Source organism: Eulemur rufifrons, chromosome 12 (assembly GCF_041146395.1).
Source record: "Eulemur rufifrons isolate Redbay chromosome 12, OSU_ERuf_1, whole genome shotgun sequence".
Lineage (NCBI taxonomy): Eukaryota > Metazoa > Chordata > Mammalia > Primates > Lemuridae > Eulemur > Eulemur rufifrons.
The window spans coordinates 22,557,155-22,581,490 of record NC_090994.1 but is presented as its reverse complement, the minus strand read 5'-3'; the positions used below and the strand labels follow the sequence as shown (position 1 = coordinate 22,581,490).

General features: G+C 52.4%; 1 protein-coding gene across 2 annotated transcripts in view; it reads left to right on the top strand.

Annotated features, from left to right (window-relative positions):
* FGFR1 (fibroblast growth factor receptor 1) overlaps window positions 1–24,336 on the top strand; it is a 47,530-nt gene that overhangs the window by 10,588 nt on the left and 12,606 nt on the right. The window contains exons 1-4 of one of the 2 annotated variants that reach the window (XM_069484986.1): window positions 14,269–14,332; window positions 22,111–22,377; window positions 23,639–23,728; window positions 23,940–24,112. In XM_069484986.1, the coding sequence (XP_069341087.1) occupies window positions 14,269–14,332; window positions 22,111–22,377; window positions 23,639–23,728; window positions 23,940–24,112 (594 nt within the window). Of the gene's footprint in view, window positions 1–14,268; window positions 14,333–22,110; window positions 22,378–23,638; window positions 23,729–23,939; window positions 24,113–24,336 lie in introns of those variants that run through there. The other variant, XM_069484985.1, reaches the window with a different exon arrangement.

Sequence of the window (24,336 nt, the reverse complement as noted above, 5' to 3'; positions counted from 1 at the left end):
GCAGGGGCCTGTTTGAGCGATGGGTGATGGGTGGGAATGTGTGTCCACTTGGATGAGGGAGGAGCGGGGAAAGGTGTGTGAGACTTTCTAGAAGGTGCAGTGGCTGGAGCAGGTGTTGCACTCAGTGACAGGACTGAAGGCAAGAGCCCAGCTAGGACATGCTGGAGATCCGAACTGGGTGAGACCGTCTCTGCACAGGGAATTTGCGGTCAGGTAGGGGGGAGACAAGTACAGTGATAAGGACGTACAAAGCAGACTGTTTAAACCACACGGTGGAGTTGTTATATAACAAAATGCAATGGGAATGCAGAGGAAGAGGGGAGCAGTAGCATCTGAGATGGGTCTTGAGGGATGAGTAGGAGTTCGGAAGAGGGAAAGGAAGGGCACTCCAACTGGAACAGTGTGGGTGAGGGTACGGAGGTAGGATGTATAAGGAATATGGAGAATAGTTTGCCTGGTGAGTAGGTAGTTGTGGGAAGTAACACCTGGAAAAATTGGATTGAGTTAGCATACGGAAGGCTTAATAGTGTCCTGTTAAGAAAATCATACTTACGTGGGTAGGTTCTGGGTTTTGAGCAGGTAGTGACGCGGTCCAGCTTTCAGGAAATTAATTTGGCAGCTGAATTTGGCCGGATGGGAGGAAGGAGTCGGTAGACCTGCGCCTGCATCCTGCCTCGCCACTTGATGGCCACATTGCTTCCTCCGACAGACTACACGATAAGCCTTAGCTTGTTCATCTGTGAAATGGGAACAGTGATAAAGGATTAAATGGGATAATCCCGACGAAGCACTTACTTATATGTGAAGTGTTAGCAGTAACCACCGCCACCAGCACTGTGGCCAGAAAGACGAGGGAGAGAGAAGTCGTTCTGAACGTGTAGCCAGAGGGGGTGAGGCTGTGGAGCAGGGTGGGAGCTGGGAGGTGGCGAGGGAGGGAGAAAGCAGCAAAGACACCGTAGAAGCAGAACCTGTGAGTTTCAGTAGGGGACGTCAGTTCTGGGTAGCTGGAGGTGCAGACGGGTGAAAGGAGAGAAAAGCGTGCGAGTGAGTGGGGGCTTGCGAGGAGCAGGCCCATCGGGACAGGTGGAGGAGTCCAAGGGCAACCGGGGCTTGGATGAGGTTTGAGAATGTGAATTTACAATGGACCCTAAAGTACTTTTTTTTTTCTTTTAAATTTTCTCTGACAAACTCTTTGCAGCCCAAGAATGTGGGGTGGAGAAAGTAAACAGCGTGGATCTCAGGCCTGGGCACCTGTAGGCTGAAGGGGATGTCCAAGCATGAGAAATTTTAAGGGGTGGTGGAGGAGGAGGAGGGCATCGTGGAAGCTTCTGGCTCTGGGTCCAGCCGGGGACAGGAAGCGGAGGCAGCGGTGGAGGGTGGAGCAGGGACGGAAGGTCTTAGTGAGGACAGAGTACTGGCCCTGTGAGCAGGAGGGGGCGAGGAGGAAGGGTGGATGGGGGCACTTAGGAGGCCATGCAGCAGGAAAGACTAGAGTTAGAGACCAGTTTTTAAAAATCAACTCCCAGCCTGGGCAACCTAGTGAGACCCTGTCTCTACAAAAAGTAAAAAAAAAAAATTAGCCAAGTGCAGTAGTATGTGCCTATAGTCTCAGATACTTGGGAGGCTGAGGTGGGTGGATGGCTTGAGCCCAGGAGTTCGAGGCTGCAGTGAGCTATGATCACATCACTGCACTCCAGGATGGGTGCTAGAAAGAGACCCTGTCTCTTTAAAAAAAAAAATTAATTTAATTGAGGCATAATTGCATAATTTATGTACTATGATACATACTAATTTTAAGTGTACAGTTTAATGTGTTTTGGTAAGTCTACACCCCATGTAACTACTATCCCAATCAAGGGATAGAATAGGGACAGTGGCTCATGCCTGTAATCCCAGCATTTTGGGAGGCTAAGGTTGGAGGATCACTTGAGGCCAGGAGTTCAAGACCAGCCTAGACAACATAGTGAGACCCTGTCTCTACAAAAAAATTTTGAAAATTAGCCAGGTGTAGTGGTGCACGCCTGTAGTCCTAGCTACTTTGGAGTCTGAGGCATGAGGATTGCTTGAGCTTAGGAGACTGAGACTGCAGTGAGCTGTGGTTGTGCCACTGCACTCCAGCCTGGGTGACAAAGCAAGACACTGTCTCTAAAAAAACAAAAAAGAAAGAACATTTTTATCACCCACGCCAAAACTTCCCTCATGCCCCTTTGCCCCTACTTGATGGCTCACCTGCATTTGGGTCATTAAGGATTTTGGCCATTATTGGTAAAACCACTGTGAACATTCGTGTGCAGGTCTTTGTGTGGGCCTAAGTTTTCCCTTGGACTGCTTTGGTTTTGATTTCAGCTCCACCTTTTGCTGACTGTTGGTTCTTGGGAAAGTTCCTCTGTGCACCTCTCTGTAAAATACCTTGGTAATGAATTGCGCTCACAGGGTCGTCGTGAATATCAAATGAGGATATCAGCAAAGCTCTTAGAACAGCGCCTGGTGCGTAGTCAGTGAGCGGTAAATGGCAGTCGTTGGTCCATTTTCCCCGGACTCCGGAGGCGACACCACATGGGGAGCCACATGCTGTTTCGTGGGTGGACTTCGAATGCCACGGGACACAGCCGTGGAAAGCACTTGGAGAGCAGGTCCCAGTCCTCCGTCCGGAGGGGGAAGTCCTGCCAGTAGCTCGTCCCTCTTGAGCTCTGAGGTAGAACACAGAGAGCTGCTGGGACCTGACACCATCAGGGGAAATGTGTCTTCATGCTCTGTAAGCTGTACGGACCTTCCAGATGTAGAGTGTATTGTGTAGCCTTGGCTCTGATTGTGAAATCGCAGTGCCGCTATTGTCTTCAGAAAACGTTTTCATCTGTGTAGAGAGTTTGTCCAAAAGATTAAAGCCAACCACCCAAAACCCTGCTTACACCGAGTCCACCCTTAGCAAGGCTTTGCTGTGATTGTAATTATGTGTGCACGCGCGCGTGTGTGTGTGTGTGTGTGTGTGTGTCCGAGAGCTGGGGGCCCCTCCCCCAGCTGAGCACTGTGCCAACCCCAGCAGTCTGCACATGCTCCTGAGGGACCCGGGAGGGCCTGCAGTTTCTGGCTGTCCTTGGAAAGTTGATTTAATAAGGGTTCCAGGAAAACCAGCCTCCCTCCTCGCTCCCTCTCCTTCCCCTTCTCTAGTTTGGGATTTTAGAGTCTAAGCTTGTTTCAGATCCGGCTTTGAGGGAGGGGAAGGAGTTGTGTAGAGAGACTGAAGCTGGTTGTGGGCCCGAGGGGTAGAACAGCCCTTTGGAAAGACAGGCACCAACTGGAAAGATTGTGAGACTGAAAAGGGTACATTTCTCTCTTTTGGAATAAAACTTGGGCGAGGCGGGGGTGGGGGAGGCAAATGACTGAGTCCAGAACTGCTTGCAAGCCCACTGCTGGTGTTGACGTGGGTCCTTACCCGCCTCTCCGCAGTACCGTGGGCGAACCCCCCAGCCCCTGTGGGACAGGGGACAGGGCGTGAGACTGGCCGTCTCAGTGCTCGCCTCCACGCTCAGAAACCTGCAACTCATAAGCGATTTAATGGGCTGGGTTTTACAGCTCCTCCCACCCACCCAGATTTGAAGGAGTCTGGTGGCCAGTTGGAGCCGGGAGAGGTTACACTTAATGGAAAAGCTGCACGTTTCCATTTCTGGCTGCAAGCCCCCTGGATGCCGTGCTCGCGCCACAAAGCAGGGCTTTGTCTCCGTGTTCTGCAGAAACCTGCACCCATGGGGGAGAGGCTGCGAGTGGTGCCAGAGCCACTGCCCAGCCTCGAGTCCCAGGCCCTGGCAGAGCCCCCACCCCCGCCTCTGGGGGTCCTGCAGCTGCCTTTGTCCCTAAGGGGTGTGCATTCCGGCCTAGCTGCAGGAAGAGTCTCAAATAGGTACCAGAGGGTGTCCCACCACCAGGCATGCTGTGGTCCCACTGGCTGCAGCCAGTTGGTGTGGCCCGAGGACCGTGGCTGCCTGGGGACACATGCAGGATGCTCCCCCACACCTCCACCCTCTCCCCAGCATAATTTCTTCTCCTGAAAAGAACCTGTTTGCTTCTAACTCACACTGGAGTTTCTTCACCCTCTGCCAGAAGGCGAGTGGAATTACATGGAGCGAAAGGTGACGTTGGATGACCCGCTTGAGAACAAGGGTGGAGGATTTGGGTCTGCAGAAATCTGCAAGGTGCTGAGCCCCGGGTTTCCTTAGAGCCTGGGCTCTGTCCCACATCCCGTCCCCAGAGGGAGGTGGCTCCAGTGCCTTTGCTGGGTGTCGGTGAGTGTTCGTGGGGGGCGGGGGTGGGGAGGACCGGCCGTCAGCCTGGGAGGAACGTGAGGGCGCTCACGTGGCCCTCTTGCCCGGGCTGGGCAAGTGCAGCAAAGCCACTCCAGGGCTGTGTTCTTGGCTCCGGCCCCTGCATTGCTACACCATTAGCTTCACTGATTTTCCACTCTCGCTTTGCCAGCCCGCTCCCCGAAGTCAGGGAGAAGGAATTTCTCAGGGAAGGACAAATGGCTGTGCAGAGGACTTGCCTCTGGAGGGGGAGGGGGGACCCAAACAAAGGAGCAGGTCTGGATTCTGTCCCCCACCTCCCCGTGTCTGCGACTACCTGGAGTCTGGGGTGGGCAGGAACTGGAGAGGGAGCCCATGGCCCCGCACCGGGCTGGCCGGGCAGGAGCAGTGAGTGATGGCTGGTGTCCGGGCCGTGATGGATGGCCTTGGGAGAGTGAGTTCTGGGGAGTCATTATCCGCGAGGGCGAGGTCCGAGGTCAGAGAGCTTGACCAGCAGCTGCGCCCTGTTTGTACAAAGCCTCGTTCCTCTGGGGCCGCTGGGGGCTCCAGCTCACCCTGTGGACCCCACCTTTGCCTCTTCTTTCCTTCCCTGAAGCTTGGAAGTGAGACAACTGTTTCCCTGCTGACGGGGGGAGTCCAGCTGCTCTGGCTTCCCGGGCTCCTGCGCTGGGCGGCCCAGGCCTTCCTGTCGGTGCTGGAGAGATGGCCGTCCGCAGGCCTGCGGGATCCTCTTCCATCTGCCCGCCCTGCTGCCTCCTCGAGTGCTAAGCGACTTTGCTGAAAGCTGACTGCCCTACCTGGGATGCTAGGGGCCCGCGGTCAATCCCAAACTGTTTCCTCCTAGGAGAAGCCTTTTGGAGTCTGGGTTGCTTCTGACTGTGGGAATTTGCTCTGACTTCCAGCCGGTGACAGCCAAGTAGGGGACACAGTACTGCCCTCCTCTCCGGTAGTAGGCTTGTTGCCGTGTACTGTTGCCAGTGTAGCACCGGGACATTGAGCTGCTACCCTCAGAATTCTCTTGTCCTGTTTCTTGGCTCACGATTGCCACATGAGGTGCCTGCTGCCTGCATTTCAAGGATTTGAGCCTTGCACCTGGGGATGCCGGGCTGAGGGGTCTGTCCAGCTGGGCCCGGGCACTGCGAGAGAGCCGCCCTGGCAGAGCCCGAATCTCCACGGCGTGGCCTTATCCGTGTGCTGTGGTGTGGCCACGCCTGCTGGGGTGAATCGTGTAAGGGAGGGGACCGCTGGGTAGCGGCCCTGCGCCTGTGTTTTCCAGGCCCTGGGCGTGTAGGCGCCTTGAGCCCAAAGTGCGTGAGAGGGTCAAAAAGTTCAGCAGAGAGCGGACTGAGTGGTTATGAGCTCGGGCAGGGGAAGAGGCAGAAACATCAACACTGAAGTTGCAACAAAGAAAATTTAATTCAGAGCTCAGCCCTCCCTCACTTTTCTCCAGGATGGAAATCTAGCCCCTGGCCAGTGGTCCATTCATCACTGATTTATTTCCTTCCTTCCTTCCTTCTCTTCCATTTTCCTTGACTGCAACATACACTTCATATGTAACCATTGTTTATCCTGGTCCCTTAGCTGGAAATGTCAATTCCCATCCTTTTTTCCTTTTCACTTTTTATAATTTCTACTCAAGTCGTAGTTTAAGGTTTAGCTTTGGTTTAGATTAAGGCTTAATTTGAGGGCCACCTCCCTCCTGAATTAATAATTTATAGTTAAGGAGTAATTCTCAATTGATCACACCTGGTTTTTTTCTTTCTTTTAAACTTCCATTCTAATACTTTGCCTCACATTATATGTAGTTTTTAATATATGTCTGCTTGCTCCACTACCGTATACAATCAGAATATCTTTGTTGCTCTTTTGAAACGTTGGTATTTTGATATATAGTCTGGGTTCATCGTAGAAAATTTAGAAAATAACAGACCTGTAAGGGGGAAAAGAAAAACTCTTGGCAGGGCGTGGTGGCTCAAGCCTGTAATCCTGGCATTCTGGGAGGCTGAGGTGGGTGGATCGTTTGAGCTCAGGAGTTCGAGATCAGCCTGAGCAAGAGTGAGACCCGTCTCTACTAAAAAAATAGAAAGAAATTAGCTGGACAGCTAAAAATATAGAAAAAAATTAGCTGGGCATGGTGGTGCATGCCTGTAGTCCCAGCTACTCGGGAGGCTGAGGCAGAAGGATCGCTTGAGCCCAGGAGTTTGAGGTTGCTGTGAGCTAGGCTGACGCCACGGCACTCTAGCCCAGGCAACAGAGTGAGACTCTGTCTCAAAAAAAAAAAGAAAAAGAAAAACTCTTATATTCCCATCAAACAAAAATAATCACTGTTCACTGTGGGTCTGTTCTTTTAGACTTTTTTTCTTCCATTTATAGGAACTTGACTTTTCAGAAATGGGATTTAGACTGTGTATAGTCATTTGTGACTTAAGTCTGTATTTATAGCCATTCAGAGAATTTTTTCATCATGCTTAGTTGCTGTGTAATATTCTACTGTGTGAGTGTGCACAGTTTATTTATTTACTCAACCCTCTGCATTGCAGCATTTAGGTTATTTCAATAGTTTATGCTGCAGTGAACATAACTTTTATAAATAAAATTTGTCCGTGTATCCAAGTATAGTTACATTTTTAAAGTTTTGATTACATCACTATTACATCACTATACCAAATTGGCCCCCCAGAAAGGTTGAACCAGGAAAGGTCTTTTAAATTAATAATAAATACTGTTTATTGCATCTCCACACTGTGTGTGTATTACATTTCTCCATGTTTACAACGATACCATGGACATAGGGTTTATTCTCATAATCAGAAGAGTAAACTGAGATTCAGGGATTTAAATAACTCGTCTAAGTTTACATGTTTGGTGAAGGTGGAGCCAGGATTCACACTCAGTAGGTGTGACTACAGTATTGTTTTTTTCCACTACGTCCCTATATCAAATTTGGTTCCCCACAAAATTCAGGCAGATCAATTTTTTTTTTTTTTTTTTTGAGACAGAGTCTCGCTTTGTTGCCCAGGCTAGAGTGAGTGCCGTGGCATCAGCCTAGCTCACAGCAACCTTAAACTCCTGGGCTCAAGCGATCCTACCGCCTCAGCCTCCCGAGTAGCCGGGACTACAGGCATACACCACCATGCCCGGCTAATTTTTTCTATATATATATATGTGTGTGTATATATATATATATATATATATTTTTTTTTTTTTTTTTTTTTGAGACAGAGTCTCACTTTGTTGCCCAGGCTAGAGTGAGTGCCGTGGCGTCAGCCTAGCTCACAGCAACCTCAAACTCCTGAGCTCAAGGGATCCTCCTGTCTCAGCCTCCCGAGTAGCTGGGACTATAGGCATACACCACCATGCCCGGCTAATTTTTTCTATATATATTTTTAGCTGTCCATATAATTTCTTTCTATTTTTAGTAGAGATGGGGGTCTCGCTCTTGCTCCGGCTGGTCTCGAACTCCTGAGCTCAAACGATCCGCCCACTTCGGCCTCCCAGAGTGCTAGGATTACAGGCGTGAGCCACCGCGCCCGGCCTCTATATATTTTTAGTTGTCCAGATAATTTCTTTCTATTTTTAGTAAAGACGGGGTCTCGCTCTTGCTCAGGCTGGTCTCGAACTCCTGACCTTGAGCGATCCACCCGCCTCGGCCTCCCAGAGTGCTAGGATTACAGGCGTGAGCCACCGCGCCCGGCCCAAGGCAGATCAATTTTTAAATTTAAACATTGCTAGCGTAGTCCCTTTGATGTCACAGGTATCTGGCCTCACCTCCCTTTGTATGTACACATGTGTGACTGGGGTAAGAGCCACTGGAGATGCTTTCCTTGTGATGTTCTATTCTTTACTGTGAGGTTACACACAGTCGCAGGTCTCTGAGCTGCCCTAATGAACGAGGTTCCCTAGCCTAGAATAATCAACGGAACAAAAACCCCATTGATACTACTCTTTCCTCTGTAGCCAGAGACCTCCTTCTCGGAGAAGGTCTAGAATCAGAGGTCCCCAAAGTGTCAGATCCCACACCTGAGTTTTCTTGGTAGGTCACACTTCGTCTAGAACGTGGTGGTACAGGTATTGCCTGAACACTCAAACCTGGCTGCTTCTGACACGGTTGTGGTCCAGCCATGTCTGATGGGTAGAAGTGAGTACGTCAGGAGCTGCACAGAGGCTGGGGCATTAGCATCATTTTGAGGCTACCAGTGTATTTTTTAAAAAAAAAAATATGAAGAAATGCAAAAAAAAAAAAAAAAAAAGTTCTGAAATTTTGGTTTTCTCAGTGTTTATATTTAACAAATTAATATTTTAAACAAAATATGTATTATAATGTAGTTAGGCTAGTCAAAGGATAATTACAATATTTTAAAAATACATATTAATATGTGGCGTACTATCTGTAGTTCCCAGGAGCAGAATGTAGATCTGTTGAAAGTTGTTGTTGAGTGTTTTCTTCCACTTCTGTCCATTGATTGTTACTTTAGGAGAAATTATCAGAAGTCGTGGAGGCCTCTCTTGAGTGCTTGAGTTTGAACTTGAGGCCTAGACAAAGGCCATTGTCCTCCACTGCACTCTGCCCTCCCCACCGGTTAGGTCCAGCCCTGGCCAGTGTTGACTCTTATAATACAAACGCAAATACGATAAATGGCCCATAAAGATCATGTCAAATGAGGACATAAAACCCAGGTTATGAGGGCATCAGAAAGCACAAGTGATGGCTTCTTCCCCAAAGTGAAGACTATCATTTGTGAGCAAGATATATATACACACATTATGTATATCAATAAATGTCTGGTACATATTACTTGCTTAGTTAATATTTTTTTAATGAATAGTACACAGCTAAGTAACAATCCATTTTCTTTTTTTAAAAAAAGATACCTAAAATTTCTAGTTTGAAGAAGGAAAAGCTAGGAATAGAACCTTTTTTCAACAGGAAGGTAAGGAAAATGGTGAGAAAGTTATCATCACCACGCACTGAGCATCTAACGCAGCGGTCCTAGATTGTCACTGCCCAGCATCGCTGGAGAGCGTATTAAAACTCATTGCTGTGCTCCGTTCTCAGAGTGCTTGTTTCTGAAGCAGGACCCGAGCTTCATAGTTCTAGCAAGTTCCCGGGGGATGCTGATGCTACCTCCAGGGACCATACTTTGAGAATCTCTGATAATTAATAATTATAATAATTATTAATTAATAATTAATTCTCATCCCCAAAAAAGTCTATGAGGTGTTATCATTTCCATTTACCAACTTAGAAAACTGGCTAAACTGGTAAAACAAACAAAAAGCTTGCCAAGGTGAAACGGCGAATGCATGGTGGAGCTCAGAGAGGGTTTATCTGGTACCAGTTCCCACAGCTCTGACCCCTGTGCTGGGCGGTGGTGAGGAAGATGGAATGTCAGGGGGGGTCCTTGAGGAGAAAGAGAAATCCTGGGAGGTGGGAAGGGTGGGAAAGGGGCTGAGTCTGGGTGCCCAGAGGCATGGGGGAGGGGAGGAAGGCCGGGCAGAGGGAAGTGATCTGGAAACTTCCTGGAATGCCGTCCTGCTTTGCTGACTGCGACACCGCCCTGGGCGTGCTGCTCTGGCCCTGCAGCCACTGAGAAGAGTCCTTTTACATTCAGAAATCTCTGCTCCTTGATTGCCAAACTTAGGGTTTACGTTTGGAATTAAGGTTTATTTTCCTTAGGTTTTAGGAATTAGCTTTTGAACCTTAGAAGAGTCAGGTTCCCTTCCTAATTGCTGAATGAAGTTCTGCTTTGGCATTCAAAACTTTCCTCGTTGTTACTGGAGCAATCAAGACCGTACTGATAAAAAAAGGACTATTGATGCCTGACATGCATTTGGAAGGGGCATAATTGTAGCCTTCGCTCGCCCCAAACTCCCAGTGCCTTTTAAAAATCTATTTGCCTGGCTGTTCTTGTGGAATAATATGCGATGAGCATCAAAAATGACACTAAAGCGAATCCTTCAAGAAGAACTGGGCTTTCTGCCAGTCCAGGGCTCTCCGCTGTGGCTTCTTCTGGCAAGAGCACCCCAGCCAGGGAGAAGGGATGGAGCTGAGGAGCATTCATTGGAGGTGCTGGGGACCACAGAAGCCCCCTTTTCTGAGGGACAATTAAATTGAGGGCTCTTCTCTTCCCTCACATCACAGGGAGCTCTGTGCTCTTGTGAGGGGGCAGAAAGGGCTGTCAGCATGATCGCAGAAGACCCATCTGAAACATAGGACTTCGGTTAGGGCCGGAAGGGACCAGGGAGCGTGTCACATCAGTCAGCCTTCTCGTTTCACAGTGGAGGAAACTGAGGCCCAAGAGGGGAGGCGACTTGCCCAGGGTCACCCAGTTACTAGTTTCTACTCAGACGCTCTCTGCTGCACCCAGCCAGTGACAACCACCTGTGGCTCAAGCCGACACTGGGAAAACCAAATGGTTTTACAGGGACCTCAGATTAGGCTCTTTCTTGCCGTTGGACATCTAGAATGTTGACATTGCTGAGAATAGGACTGTCTTCCCCCAGGGTTCCGACTGGGCTGGAGCCCCAGGTCCTCAGAGCAGAGGAGCCCGCAGTGTAGATGCTGGGCTCCAGCTTCCCTGTCCCACCTGCTCCGCACCTGGGAGCCACACCACCTCAGGTAGAAAGGTCCCTAAACCATGTTCGTGATTTCTTAAAACTGAGAGTACCAAATCCGCATTTCGAGCTGTATGCATGGAAGAGGGAGAGACTGAAGAATAAACGTGTATGTGGACGAATGGGATAGACATGAAGCGATTTCTGGATCCTGCTTGCTATCCTGGAAATCTGTGGCAGTGCTTCCGGATTTCTAGATTTCATGAACCAGTAAAATTTCCCTCCAACTTTTGGAACCCACTTAGGATCATCAACTTACTTTGCCAAGTAAGGACATTTTTAATAAACTAACCCTGCCTACGACCCAGCACCATTTGATTTTTTTATTGTGGTCAAATATACATAATATAAAATTTCCCATTTTAACCATTTTTACATTTTAATTTTTTTAAATTCATGTTTACGTTTATAATTGACACAGTCGAATACATATTTACGGGGTGCAGTGTGATGTTTCAATGCATATATACATTGTATTTAACATAATGATCAAATCAGGATAATTATATCCATTACTTTAAACATTTGTCATTTCTTTGTGGTGTCTTTTAGCCATTTTAAAGCGTGCAGTTCTGTGGCATTAAGTTCACATTGTTGTACAGCCCTGAGCACCGTCCACTTCCAGAACTGTCTCCGCCTTCCTTGACTGACACCCTGGTCATTAAATGCTAACTCCCGGTTGGTTCTCTCACCCAGCCCCTTGGCAACCACCATTCTACACCATTTCATTTTAAAAGGATGTTTTATTGTCTTTGTTCTCATCATGTGACACTGTAAGGTCCTTTCTTTACGTTTGACAAAAGGTAACTTTAAGAAGAGCCCACTCCTTTCTCCACTCTGGAGTGGGTGGTAGCCCTGCCCCACTGTTGCAGCAGAGAGCTGGACAGGGAGGGAGGGTGGCAGGCACTTGGGGTGCCAGGAGCCCCGGGGAACTGTGCTCTCAAACACCCGTTGCGGTCCGGGGTGGGGGTTGGTGGCAGAAGGCACATTCTGAAACAGCTGAGGCCTCTGCTAATACATCAGCAGGTTTAAGGAGCGGCAACTTTTTCCTGCCCAGCTGCCGGAGTTTCCTTCCCCAAACCGTTTCTGCTGAGCCGGGGGGGAGGGGAGGCTTTCCGAGAGGCCCAGGCCAGCGGAGGGCCCGGGTGGGAGGGGTGGGGGAGGGCGGTACATTCTTTTCTTTACGGAACCTGACCGGACTTTAAGGTCAGAGCACAGTGGAGAGTGGGAGCTCCAGAGTTACCTCTTCGCCATCGATTCATTCATCTCGCTCGCCACCCTCCCCCACTCTTAATGATCTTTCCATTACAGAACCCAGACCAGGAAGTGCATGACAGGTCGCAGCTGCAGACACATGGCTGGGAGGCCTGGGCTCCGGGCCAGTGGTGGGAGGGTCCGGGCTCCCCTGCAGCAGCGGGTCCCTGCACACACGCACATGCGCACGTGCACACACCGCTGTAGCTGGCGACTCAGGGGACGATGTTCTTACTTGTGCATTGTAATGGTTGGTGACTAGTTGTGCGCTTTTGAATTTAGGATAGCGGTTTTAATGAAAGCAGGAAAAACCCTCCACTTAAGTGTCTAGATCCCCCCAACTTACCGTCTACCTAAATGGTCCTTACCAGATGTCCGGTTCCTTTTGGGAACTTTCCATCATTATACAGAGGCTCCAGCTCCTTTCCCCCAAATAGGACCCACCTCATAACGGCCTTAGAAGTTTCCCAGGGTTTCCGGGGGGAGTTGCTGGCCACTGTCTTAATGCCTCCAAAATAGTTCGTTTTCCTGTCTATGATGCTATCAAGTTGCCAGGTTCAAAACGTGTTTTGGGGGCAGTTGAGATGCACCCACATGGGCTTTGCAAACGCACGGACAGACCTGGGTTCAAATCATTACGGATGAGTCGAGCCTCCTTCCTTCTTTCAGTCTTCACTGGGGATGGCTTGTTCCCCGTACAAGTTGTGCAGGAAATGTTAATTTACCCTAAACTGTGTCCTGGGGGGCAGTTGTCACACAGAAGTTTCTGTCTCCACCGCCAGCTGTGTTGCTGGCTCTCTTCCCTGAATCTGCCAAGGCTGGATTCTTCTGGTGCCAAATGCGAACCGGTGACACAAACTTCTAGGAACTGCGAGCTTAGAGCGCCCTTCCCCGTAGCTGCAGGGCATCCACCTTTGCTCTCCCTGGGTGAGGGCGTGAACTTTCCCTCTTCCCGGAGCAGTTCTCTCTTCCTGGTAAGATGGGAGGGAGAGGAGCACAGGGCACGGGGAATCTGACTGTCTTATCTTCAGCTGTCTCCATAGTGTATCAGTAAACAGTTGGGGTGAGAACTTTTGCTGGAGAGCGAGGAAGGAGGGAAGTTTCTTTTAAAACAACCGTTGGGCGCATTCCTTTGTTAATCACTTAATTACAGCCCCTCTCCTTTGCGAGAGGTGGGGGGCGCTGGTGCCCACTGGGGGAAGGTAGCAAATCCCTAGGGCAAAGCAGTACCGGTTCGGTGGGGGCATCAGGTAAACCCGGGCACCGAAGTTTGAACCCCAAACTCGGTTCTGACGCTGCGTTACCCCTCACGACACTCCGGCTCCCTCTGTTTTAAGGTGGACACAGCTCGGCGAGGGCTCCCCGGTGCGGTTCTGCCTGCCTCCCTCTGCTCAGAAGGAAGGGAGCTGTTTTTGGGGGGTCGTGGGGTGGGCGCGGGGCCCCGGGTGCGGCTTTGGCCAGCGCAGGCGGCTCTGCGCTAAATTACAGTGACGAGGTGGGACACACAAAAGACCGAAATCTTTTTTTAATAAAAACAAAACAAAACTCCGGCCCCAAGCCCCTGGGCTGCTGAATGGCTACGGCTTCCTGTCAGGATTAGCCGGGCTGCCTGGGCATGTGGGCTCTGCCTTTCTCCTCAGGAAATACCTTTAGTAAGCCCCGGTGCGGTCCCCATGGCAACGCGAGAGGGGACCTGCTGACAGCGGCCTTTCAGCCGCCATTGTTCCTCGGCCCCTTTGTTGTGAGCTTTATTGCTGCCCCTCTGGCAAACACAGCAGTTTGCACCGTTTTGTCAGGCTGAATGTGGAGTTTTTACATTTTAATGGGCTCTTCTGGCAGTGGTCCATTTGCATGCAAAATGTTCCTTCTTACTCTTTTCTCTTTTTCTATTAAAAAAAAAAAAAAAGCCCTACTCCAAATCCCCGGGTCGGGACTGGTGCAGGGCGCCGAGTCTGGGTGCCAGGCGCTGCCCGTGGACTCGGAGCCCCTGGCTCTCCCTGCGCACGGACCTGTGCTCCCGTTTCTGCCTCCTCCTGGCGTGGGGACTCCGCCAGCTCACGCACGTCCAGGGCTCCCTCTCCCCGCCCCAGCCCTTGGGGGGATGGTAGCTGCTCCCCGGGATTTCGGAGAGATCCTCCACTCTGGCCTGGTCTTGCCCGACGAAAGTAAGTTTTCAGTTCCATTTCAAAGCCAAAATAACGTAATAAAACCCTGTGCAGAGGCCCCTGAGCCCCGCTGCGCTGCTCTGTGTTCCTTTTAAGTTGCTTTCAAAGCCACCCTGAGTTCCTCCCCCACCCACAATTGCCCCCTCCTTTATCTCTGGGGGGTTTGTGCCAAGACTGTAAACATTCCTAGACCACCAGTTCCCCGTGTTGCTGAAGAGGACGGCCTTTCTCCCTATTTTTCTTATCTCAAAAACCGAAAGGTGGAATAGGGATGACCCGGAAACATCACACATTATGCTAATGAACGATGCCTGGGCTTTGCTGGGGCCGTTTCTTCACACCCCGAGTCCTGGTGGCATATAGAATGCGGGGTGGGTAAGACATGTGCTCACGGACCCGTCCAAACAGCCAAGCACCATTAGTAAGTGCAAGATAAAGCCATGACAGTTTTCAAGTCTAGGAGAAGGCACCTTTAGAATGAGGGAAGGATGTAGTTGGGGGAGTCTCAGAAGAGTGAGCTTCAAGGTCTAAAGGAGGGATGGAGAGAGATGATCAATAGCTGGAGAAGGGAGGAGAACGGCGTTTTGGGAGAAGCAGCGTCTTGGGTGAGGAAGGCAAAGTCCGAGGGGCAGTGAGGAGATTGGCTTGGCTGGAGAGGCAGAACCTGGGGACGGACAGGTAAGGTGGCTCCAGGTTCCGCAGGAGGGGGACAAAATGGGCTTTCGGGGTATGGGGACAGGAGGTAGCTGAGGCCCCTCTGAGGAAGTGTGATCAGAGCGGAGGGTTGAACCAGCCCCTTGGCCTAAAGTTCTTAATCTTCTCCCTGGGTCATCAGAGGTCATGAGCTGTATGCTGTGATCAAGGGTGAGGGGTTTGAGAAGAGAGAAGGTGTCAGGTGGCTGGTTGGGGATGGAGGCAGGGACAGTGGGAAGCAGGGCACGCTCTGGGCACCTCTCCCTGTCCCACAGGCTGTGACAGCGCCTGCCTGAACCAGGCACTGGGAGAGAAGCCAGACACCATGGAGGGGCCCAACCCAGGGCCTGGCAGACAGACCCAGGCTCTAGAGACAGTCCTCACCCCTGTCTCGTGATTTTGGGAGAAATCTCTCAAGCTCCGTGTTCTTGTGTTTAACGAGCATGAACACGAGCAGACATGCCTTGTGAAGTGTGGAGTGCCATGCCCACATGGGCCATTAGTACTAGTCCTGAGTCCTGAGTCTGCCAGGGTCACAGTGTAGCACACACAACCCCATTGTCCCACCTGCCAAAGGTGGTCTTCAAGGGCAGGGGAGCTGGGGCAGGAAAGTGCATTTTGTGAGTTAAAGCACTCGGCTGTAGGGTGGTGGTTGTGGTATGAGCTATGGGATTGAGGAGGGAAGGGAGGAAGGTAGGCCCAAAGCAGCCAACTTCAGAATCCCACGCGAGGAGGAAGGAGACCTGGGCGTGTTGTCAGACACGAGCTGAGCCACAGGGGCTTCCTCACTCTTGGGAAGTGGGGGACTGTACAGACGCAGGGGACGTGGACGCTGCCTTGCGACTAGGGAGAGTTGGGCTGTGGGTGTGGATTCTGGGGAAGCAGGCTGCCCAGGTGGGGTTGAATCCCTGCTCTGCCACTTAACTGCTCCGTAGGTGGCCCTGTCAGACAAATCCCAGTGTCCCTGCACCTCAGTTTCCTCCCTGTGAAATGAGGGTATTGACAACACCTACTTCACAGGGCTGTTGTGGGGACTCAGTGAGTCAACACATGCGGAGAGCTGCGCTTAGCATGTGTTAAGCTTCCGCATCCACAGGATGGAGATAAGAATAGTATCAAAGGAGAGGGTCCGTGCTGAAAGCTTCGCCCAGTACACGGGACGTGAAACACACCGGAAGTATCGGCCAGTAGTAGTATTGCTGTGAGCACAGTTGTTTCAGGATCTGCAGATGATACCTGGGAAGGCACCTGGTATACTGTGAAGTGCTGTGCAGACAGGTTGTTACTCTTCCGCGGGTTCCTGTTCAGCTGCGAGGTTCGGGGATGGACAGTGTCCAGACCAAGTTGGCTGTGGTGGGCCCAGGGCTGGTGCAGTGGGATTTCAAAATCCATTTCAGGTATGTTTGTCCGTGGGGCATGAATGGCCTGCATTCACAGTCGCTGCAGAGGGCTGCGTTCCCTGGGACTGCTTTAGTGATTCTTTTCTGTCCCCATCTTAGTGGCCGAAATCGTTGTTTTTGACCATTGTCTCCTGTGAACCTCTGATCCAGGCAGGCCACACAGTCCGGCCTCGTCTCCCGCTGCGGCTCAGACCGAGGCACAGCCCTGCTCACGACCACCTCCTTCCTGTTTGCCGCCCTCCCCCTTCCCTGTCATTTTGTTCAACTTCTGCTCTGACACTGTACCTTTTCTAACGTAGGAGCCCATGCTGGGCCGCCTGCACTCGGTCCCGAAGGTGTGGCCGTCTCACGGCGCAGCGTAACCTGCTGCGAGCAAAGCGAGGTGCTGTGTAAATGTCACTCCTGCCAGGGCAAGGCCTGTGCCTTCCGTGCTTTTGTTTAATCCTTGCACAGTGACAAGGACTCACCGAGTCACCTAATGATAGCGATGTTGAAGAAAGTTCCTTGTCTTCTTGGATTTTCGGGAACCGAGGTCTCATCATCTCATACGAGTGAGAAGGTTTGCATGGGTTCGGGGCCTCCTCACGGTGTCTCGCCCCTCCCTTTGTGGTGCCCTCGGCTGGCAGAAGACACAGGTTCAGAATCAAGAATGCGGGTCTGATCTGACGTACCCGGGCGGAACTGCCCGCTCAAGTAACCAGAGATTTCTGGCTGGTCCCGCCTTAGGCAAAGTGCCACACTGTTGGCGTGTTGGGGGCTACACACCGGCAGTATCTGGGGGGAGTAGGAAAGGAGAGGGTCTCGGTAGGGTTTCATTGGCAGTAATCGTGTTCCTGAACTTGACAGTGCCGTGGGAAAGTCCCCTGCCCACCCCTCCTGCCTCTGCACTTTGGAGCTGCTTCCTTGAGGGTGACACAAAAGCGTGGCCCCCAGTCAACCCTCGGTTGCCCTGAGGGGCAGGGTGGGAGCACTGGATCCAGAGTCCTCGGTGCACTGGCCCCCTGCCCCGTCCCAGGCCCTGCCTCGGGACTAGAGGCCTCCGCGGTCTCAGAGTCAGCGGCCAAGCAGGGCCTCTGTTCTCTCCTGTTTCTGGAGTGCTGCCCGGGGCTCTGGAAACGAGGTGGGCGCCTGAGTCCTCTAAGGACGTTCAAGTCAGGCCCTAACTAACGCTAACCTTCCCCTCCGGTGAGGGGACAGGGCTCTGTCCTGTTGGCATGGAAGCACAGCGCCTGTTTTCCACCACATGGCACCTAGAGCCTGCAGTGGTGAGCAGCCAGACGTTTGCAGCCTCGGGCTAGGTCACCATGGAATCCAGATACCAGATGTCCTCAGCCTGCATCGCCCCCTCATCTCTTGGGGAAACAAGATGCACGGAGCAAGCGCTTTGGGACGTCGCTCCCCTCACAGCGTCCCCATTGTACATTCCGAGGGCCACCTTTGTGTCTGATTCCAATTAATCAGCTCTCCAACAGTTGGAATGCTGGTTTCAAGTGGCTAAGCCATAAAGTGGTTTTCTTTTTTCCACCTTCGTGGCCAGCCCAGTGAAAGTGTCGGTCAGCTCTTCGCTGGCTAATGGACAGCTAAGGACTAGTGTCGATAAACCCTGGCCCGCTGGTCTTGACCGGAGAAAGGCCAGCCCTGGGGAGCCGGAGCTGAAGATGCGCGGACCTTCCTGATGAGGGCGTGCGTGAGGATCGCTGGAAAGACTGAAAGGGAATGGGACGTAGTGACTCGATTGTTGTGAGCAGGGACACCCTGGAATCCGCACCGTACACAGAGGCCTCCCCAAGGTCAGGGCCGCTCGACGGGGCCGTGATGTGGTCAGGCAGGGACTAGTAAACACGCAAGCTATTGGTTCCATCATCTCCTAGGAGAAAGCGGCATTATCCTGCTTTGTAAATGGAGAATCTGACCTGCGTCCAAGAGCCCCCTAGCAATGAAAAAAGCCACCAGGACCCAAGGGCCCTAGGCTGATTTTTGGTTCCTCTAAAAACAAGCTTTTGCCAGATGCTAAATTCAGTTCGAGGCCTCCTGAGTAGTTCCTGTGTGTCTGACCTTGTTAGGCACTGTGGGGAAATTGTCACAGCCAATTCTGCTCCGAGTTGCTTGCTAATTCTTAGGGGAGGCAAGACATGGACACTTCTGACTGTTAAGAAACTACGGTGTCCCCGGCAGTTGATTTCTCCGTCAGCCTGGAAGGACGTGTTGAGGTTGGCACGTCCATCAAAGACAGTAACTACCACGGCTTCCAGCGCTTTGACGAAACCTCAGACGCCTCCTGGGCAGGCGTCTGCGGTTTCGTATTGTCGGAGCATTCATTGTATCCCTGGGGGCTGCAGCTTTGTATAAGATGGTGTGGCTGAACCAAGAAAGACGGCTTACGCAGATTTCTACAGAAAGTAGGATTCTAGGAAAGATTTTGAGGAGCTGAGGAAGGCTGGCATGTTTCAGAGTGCGAAGTGATTTTGGAATATAAAAGAATTCCTTTGGGCTGATTTACATAGGAGTTTGTCACTGACCTGCGTTTCTGAGTGATGAATGTGTGGGCTGGGGAATAGTTTCTCTTGATAAATAAACAATTAACAAATACTGGAAAAAAAAAAAGAAACGGTATACACAAATATCCATTAACTGATGACTGGAACGTCCACACGATGGAATATTATTAGGCCGGGAAAAGGAGTGAAGTGCTATTACATGCTACAACATGGCAGAACCTTGACCATATGATGCCAGGTGACAGAAGCCAGTCACAGAAGACCACATGTTGCATGATTTCCGTTGATATGAAATACCCGGCATAGGCAAATCTACAAACAGAAAGCAGATCAGTGGTTGCCTGGCCTGGGGCTGGGGGTGGCGGGTGACTGCTGTGGGTGCGGGGTGTCTTTATGGGGACGGTAAAAATGTTCTGAAGTTACATGGTGGTGATAGTTGCACAACTCTGAATACACTAAAAATCATGGAATGGTATACTTTAAATAGATGAACTGTGCAGTATGTGAATTATTTCTCTGATGTTTAAAAAATGCAAGACGGTACATAATTGAGTGCAAATTTGTGTGGTTCAGACAATAACTATTTTACAGAAAATTAGAGCAGAGGCGGGGCTTCCTGGCGGTTTTGGATGGTGGGCTTTGCCTAGTCGGGGGCGGGGGAGGGATACGGCCCGACGGGGAGTGGAAGGTCCCCAAGAGGGAGACCAAGATGGGATGGAGAGACGGGTGGAAGCAGATCGGGGAGCCTTGAAGGCTAAGCAGGGCTGTGGATTTTATTTATCCTGTGCACAGCACACCAGGGCTTGGGAGCAGCAGAGGGAGTCTGAGCTCCAGCCACGGGGAGGCCATTTATCCCTTGATGGTCCCGAGAAAGGGAGAGGATGAAGCGACCTGAGCCCCATCTGCAAGGGAACACAGGTCTAAGACTACATCGAGAAAAGAAAGCTGGTTCTTAGAGGCTTGTTATAGATCACGTAGAAGAGTTTTGTTTGCACGTTCTGGCTGGGACGGGTGGGCGGTTGTGGACCAGAGCTGGAATCAGCCAGGAGCAGGTCTCAGCGTTCCTTTGCTTTCCCTGGGTGGGGGGAGTGCCTGGGGGGTTCTTGCTGTGTTTTTGTCTTTGAGGGCTACTTTTTGCCTCTGAGACCTGTCGAAATAAGCTTTGTGATGCCAGAGGCTGAGAATTCGAGTGTACTGTTGACCAAGCCTCCGCTCCTACAGATCACGAGCTGCAAAATATTTAATCAGTGAGGTCATTTGAGGGAAATGAGATTTGATCAATAGGAGTGTCTGCTGTTTCCCTTAAGGGTCGAGTCTAAAATGCTTTTCTTCTACCTTCGCTTGGCAAAACCACAAGCCATTGGAAATGGAAAGAATAACTTTCCCTGAGACCCACAAAAGCTTATTTTTAATCAGTCGTGTGGTCTGCTCACCTTTGTGGTGTTCCTCTTAAGTGGATTCACAAAAATAAACTGGCCTAGTGGTTTCTGAACCCCCTGTTTCTGATGTCCCAATATTCCACACAGAGCCCTTGGGCTGACATGGGCAGGGCCTGCAGCCTCAGCCCCTCCCAGGAAAACCACTCCGAGTCCGTGGCGCTCGGGACGCCTGTGCTCATCTGTAAGGTTTCTAGGGGAAATCTGTTGTGCAGTTCAGAAAGATGGTCATTAAAATGGGTGGGGGAGAAGGAGGAAAGAGCTTAGACAGGTAGGCAGCGAGAAGATGGTGTGGGCAGTGCCTATGCCGTTTATTCAGCAAGCACAAACACAGCAACTCTCGGGTGCTGGGGGTTTGAAGGTACCTGTGACACATTCCCGCGCCCGGGGCTTGGTTGAGGAAGGGGCCTGTCCTTCAGTGTGACAATTGCCCAGGGAGGCCACCTATCCCAGACTGGCCCAGGAGGAGCCACCAGCTAGGCTGAGATGACAGTGAGTGGTGAGAGCCAGGGCCACTGTGAGCCACAGCAGAGGCTGTGGGAGAGCATGTCGTGTTCCAGAGCCTGGGGTCAGGGATCTGCAGGTTGTTCCCAGGAGCTGCGTAGGGTAAGAAAGGAGGCCTGTCCAAGGCAGGGGACAGAAGTCAGGTGGGAGGCTCGAGAGGCACCAAGTACATTCTGCTGGTCGAGGAAGGTGCCAGCAGGGTGTTTGAACATCCTAAAAGGAGACGGAAACTTCATTTTCCCCTCGAGAGGAAAGGGGGCTGGTGTTCAGGAGACGGGTTACAGCCCAGGACGGTGGGCTCAGGTGGGTCAGGGCCCAGGCCGTGGACACGTGCAGAGGTGTGGGTTAGGAGAGGAGTGGGCGCTCTCGACAGCGTTGGATCCTGCGCGCTGTGGACGCCTGGGCAGGTCCAGCCCTGCCACCCGGGGACAGGGAAGTGGCAGGGGCGGGGGGCGTGCGGGGTGCGCCTGGGCAGCGGGATGAGGAGAAAGGAGCTTTGTGTGCGGCTGCTGCTGCCGCCAGAGCAAGTGTGGGCTTCGCGGCAGCTGCGGCCCCTGGTCCCAACACAGTCAGCAGCTCCAAGTCCCCGGCCGACACCTGTCAGCGAGAGGCTCCCCCGAGCTGACCTCTCCCTGGGCTGTCCCTCCCATACGTGCATCTGACTCGCAGCGGGGCCAGGCCCCCACACTTGCCGAATCACGTGAAGCCCCCATCGTCCCTCGGTTGGCAAATTGCCCTCTCTGGACTTGGGCGGGGCTGCTGGGTGTTTGAGGGGTGAGGTTTGTTCAGCTGTTCCTGGGGAGAGGGGTGAGGCTGAGCTAGCCAGAGGGAACTGGGGTGTCCCTCTGGGAAGTGGCTGTTCTTGGCAAGGAACCCAGCGTGTGGGGAGGGGGCGCTCTGGACACAGAAGTCCTAGGCAGGGCCGACCTTTCCCCCAGGAAGGAGGGAAGCGAAATGTGATCTGCTTAATGCTGCTGCAGCTGCTTCCTAACTTTGCCTTTTTCTTCCTTTGACTTTTGGAGGAGTGGGGCGGAAAAGACACGGGGCTTCCCGGGCAGCCAGCCGTTCCCCGACTGACCCATACTCCCACTCCCACCTGCCCAGCTCTTAGCCTCAACTAAGTGACGCCCGGGACCATGCGGCTCAGTGTGGCTGGCGTAACTCCCTTTCTCTCTCCCCTCCTTTCCTCTCCCTTTCTTCCTCTCCGGTCCCTCGGTTCCCCTTCCCGCCCCCATGGGTGGCTGCAGCCAAGCCCTGGGGCGCCCCTGTGGAAGTGGAGTCCTTCCTGGTCCACCCTGGTGACCTGCTGCAGCTTCGCTGCCGGCTGCGGGACGATGTGCAGAGCATCAACTGGCTGCGGGACGGGGTGCAGCTGGTGGAAAGCAACCGCACCCGCATCACGGGGGAGGAGGTGGAGGTGCGGGACTCCGTGCCCGCGGACTCCGGCCTCTACGCTTGCGTGACCAGCAGCCCCTCGGGCAGTGACACCACCTACTTCTCCGTCAATGTTTCAGGTTGGTAGCCAAGCCCTGCCCTGGCCCTCTCCCTGGACCTACCCTGCAGCCCTCTCTGCCAGTTTCAGGGGAGGTGAACCTCCTCCCCTTCCATGATCTGCCCCCACTCTGCTTCGGAAACTGCTGCCCACTAACATCGCGCCCTGCCCGCCGCGTGGCTTAGCTCTCAGAGGGACCAGGTGGGGCCGGCCCAGGCCGGAGATCTGGGGCTTCCGAGATCCGCCTTGGAGGTGATTGCTGATGTTCTTGGGGCCTTGAGACCCTGCCATGTCTGCCTCACGGCTGGCCAAGGTCTCCAGGATGCTAAGTGGGCTCGGCCAGCTTCTGTCCCGTCACTCCCGTGCTCAGAGCCCCAGAATGTGTGGTGAGGTCCCTGCCGCACTGGGGCAGGACCCAGGGGCACTGCCATGTCCACAGGCTTTGTGGAAAATTCTCTAGCTTCCGTGATAGGGCAGCCAGTGAACCCTAGAGCTCTGTGACGTGGAGAATCTGCCGCTTTAGAGAACGTGACTTTCACGAAACTAGGATTCAAGGAAGTGGAGCTGAAATTTTCTTTGTGCCATTTGTGCACCTCAGGGTGTGGGCTTGGCACCAGCTCCCCAGAATTGCTAGGAAGGAGTGGAGAGAGTTGTGGCCTGAGCCTTGACTGGTGACCACACGTGTGTCAAGCCTGTTCTCACCAGGGATGATACCTGCTGGGAGCCGTGCCGGCAGCTGCAGGCTGTGCGGTGGCGCCCGTCTGCTCTGGTTAAGGAGGGCGGCCCCCAACCTGTAGCAGACACGTGCTAGGAAGGTTCTGGCTGTAGGCTGTTCAGCCCATGCTTTGGAAACAGCACATGTATGTCATCGTGTGCCGAGATCTGCCTGGGTCTCCCAGAGGATACAGCTGCCCTGTGCTAGTTCTGAGACCCAGCGTGTCCGGGTGGCACCATGAGTTGAGTGAGAGCCTCTGAATGCAGGATGGAATTCAAATTAAAGAGGAACAGCTGACCCTGGTGGAGCCACCCAGTGTAACGGCTGCTGGGCGGAGGGGGCAGTGCAGTGGGTTGTGCAAGGACAGGAACACCTGGCTCTGAAACGATCACTTTCTGTCCCACCAAGAGAGATCGTCACTAAGGGAAAAGTGGGCCCAGGCGTCCTTATGGGGAGGGCTGTCCGTGCTCATCTGTGACTGCACTGGCCTCATCGGGGTGACTGCCAACGTGGACGCGAATCGAGAGGCCCCTCGGAGGCACCTCAGTGCCCCTTCTCCTTCCCGTAGATGCTCTCCCCTCCTCGGAGGACGACGATGACGATGACGACTCCTCCTCAGAGGAGAAAGAGACAGATAACACCAAACCAAACCGTATGCGTGAGACACTGTTTCCTACCTTCCTGCCCTTCGGGCCTGGGCGTTGGGCTTAGGGGGTGGGGAGGAGCGGTGAGGGCACGCGGGCTGGCGGTGCCTGTGGTGGCGTGTGCCGGGCATCGCTCACAGGTGCGGGCACACCGCTGGGCCCCGGCCCCGGAGCCTGATGCCGCCGCTCTGTCCCCGCCTGTCTCTCTCGGCTTTGCCTGGACAGCTGTAGCTCCATACTGGACGTCCCCAGAAAAGATGGAGAAGAAGCTGCACGCCGTGCCAGCGGCTAAGACGGTGAAGTTCAAATGCCCTTCCAGCGGGACGCCTAACCCCACGCTGCGCTGGCTGAAAAATGGCAAAGAATTCAAACCCGACCACAGGATCGGAGGCTACAAGGTACGTGTGTGTATGTGCAAGTCAGAATAAGAGGAATGGGAGAAACTGAGTTAGAAAATCCTTACTATATGCTTTCCATTGTTTTAAATAGTGGTTTCTTAACTCTACAGGTAATGCATTCTTCCAGATTTTAAATACAAAAAAATGCAAATAAAAGTTAAAAAATCTTTTCAGTCTTTTTTCTGTGTATATGGTTTTTACAGAGTTAATTACATCATGTGTAT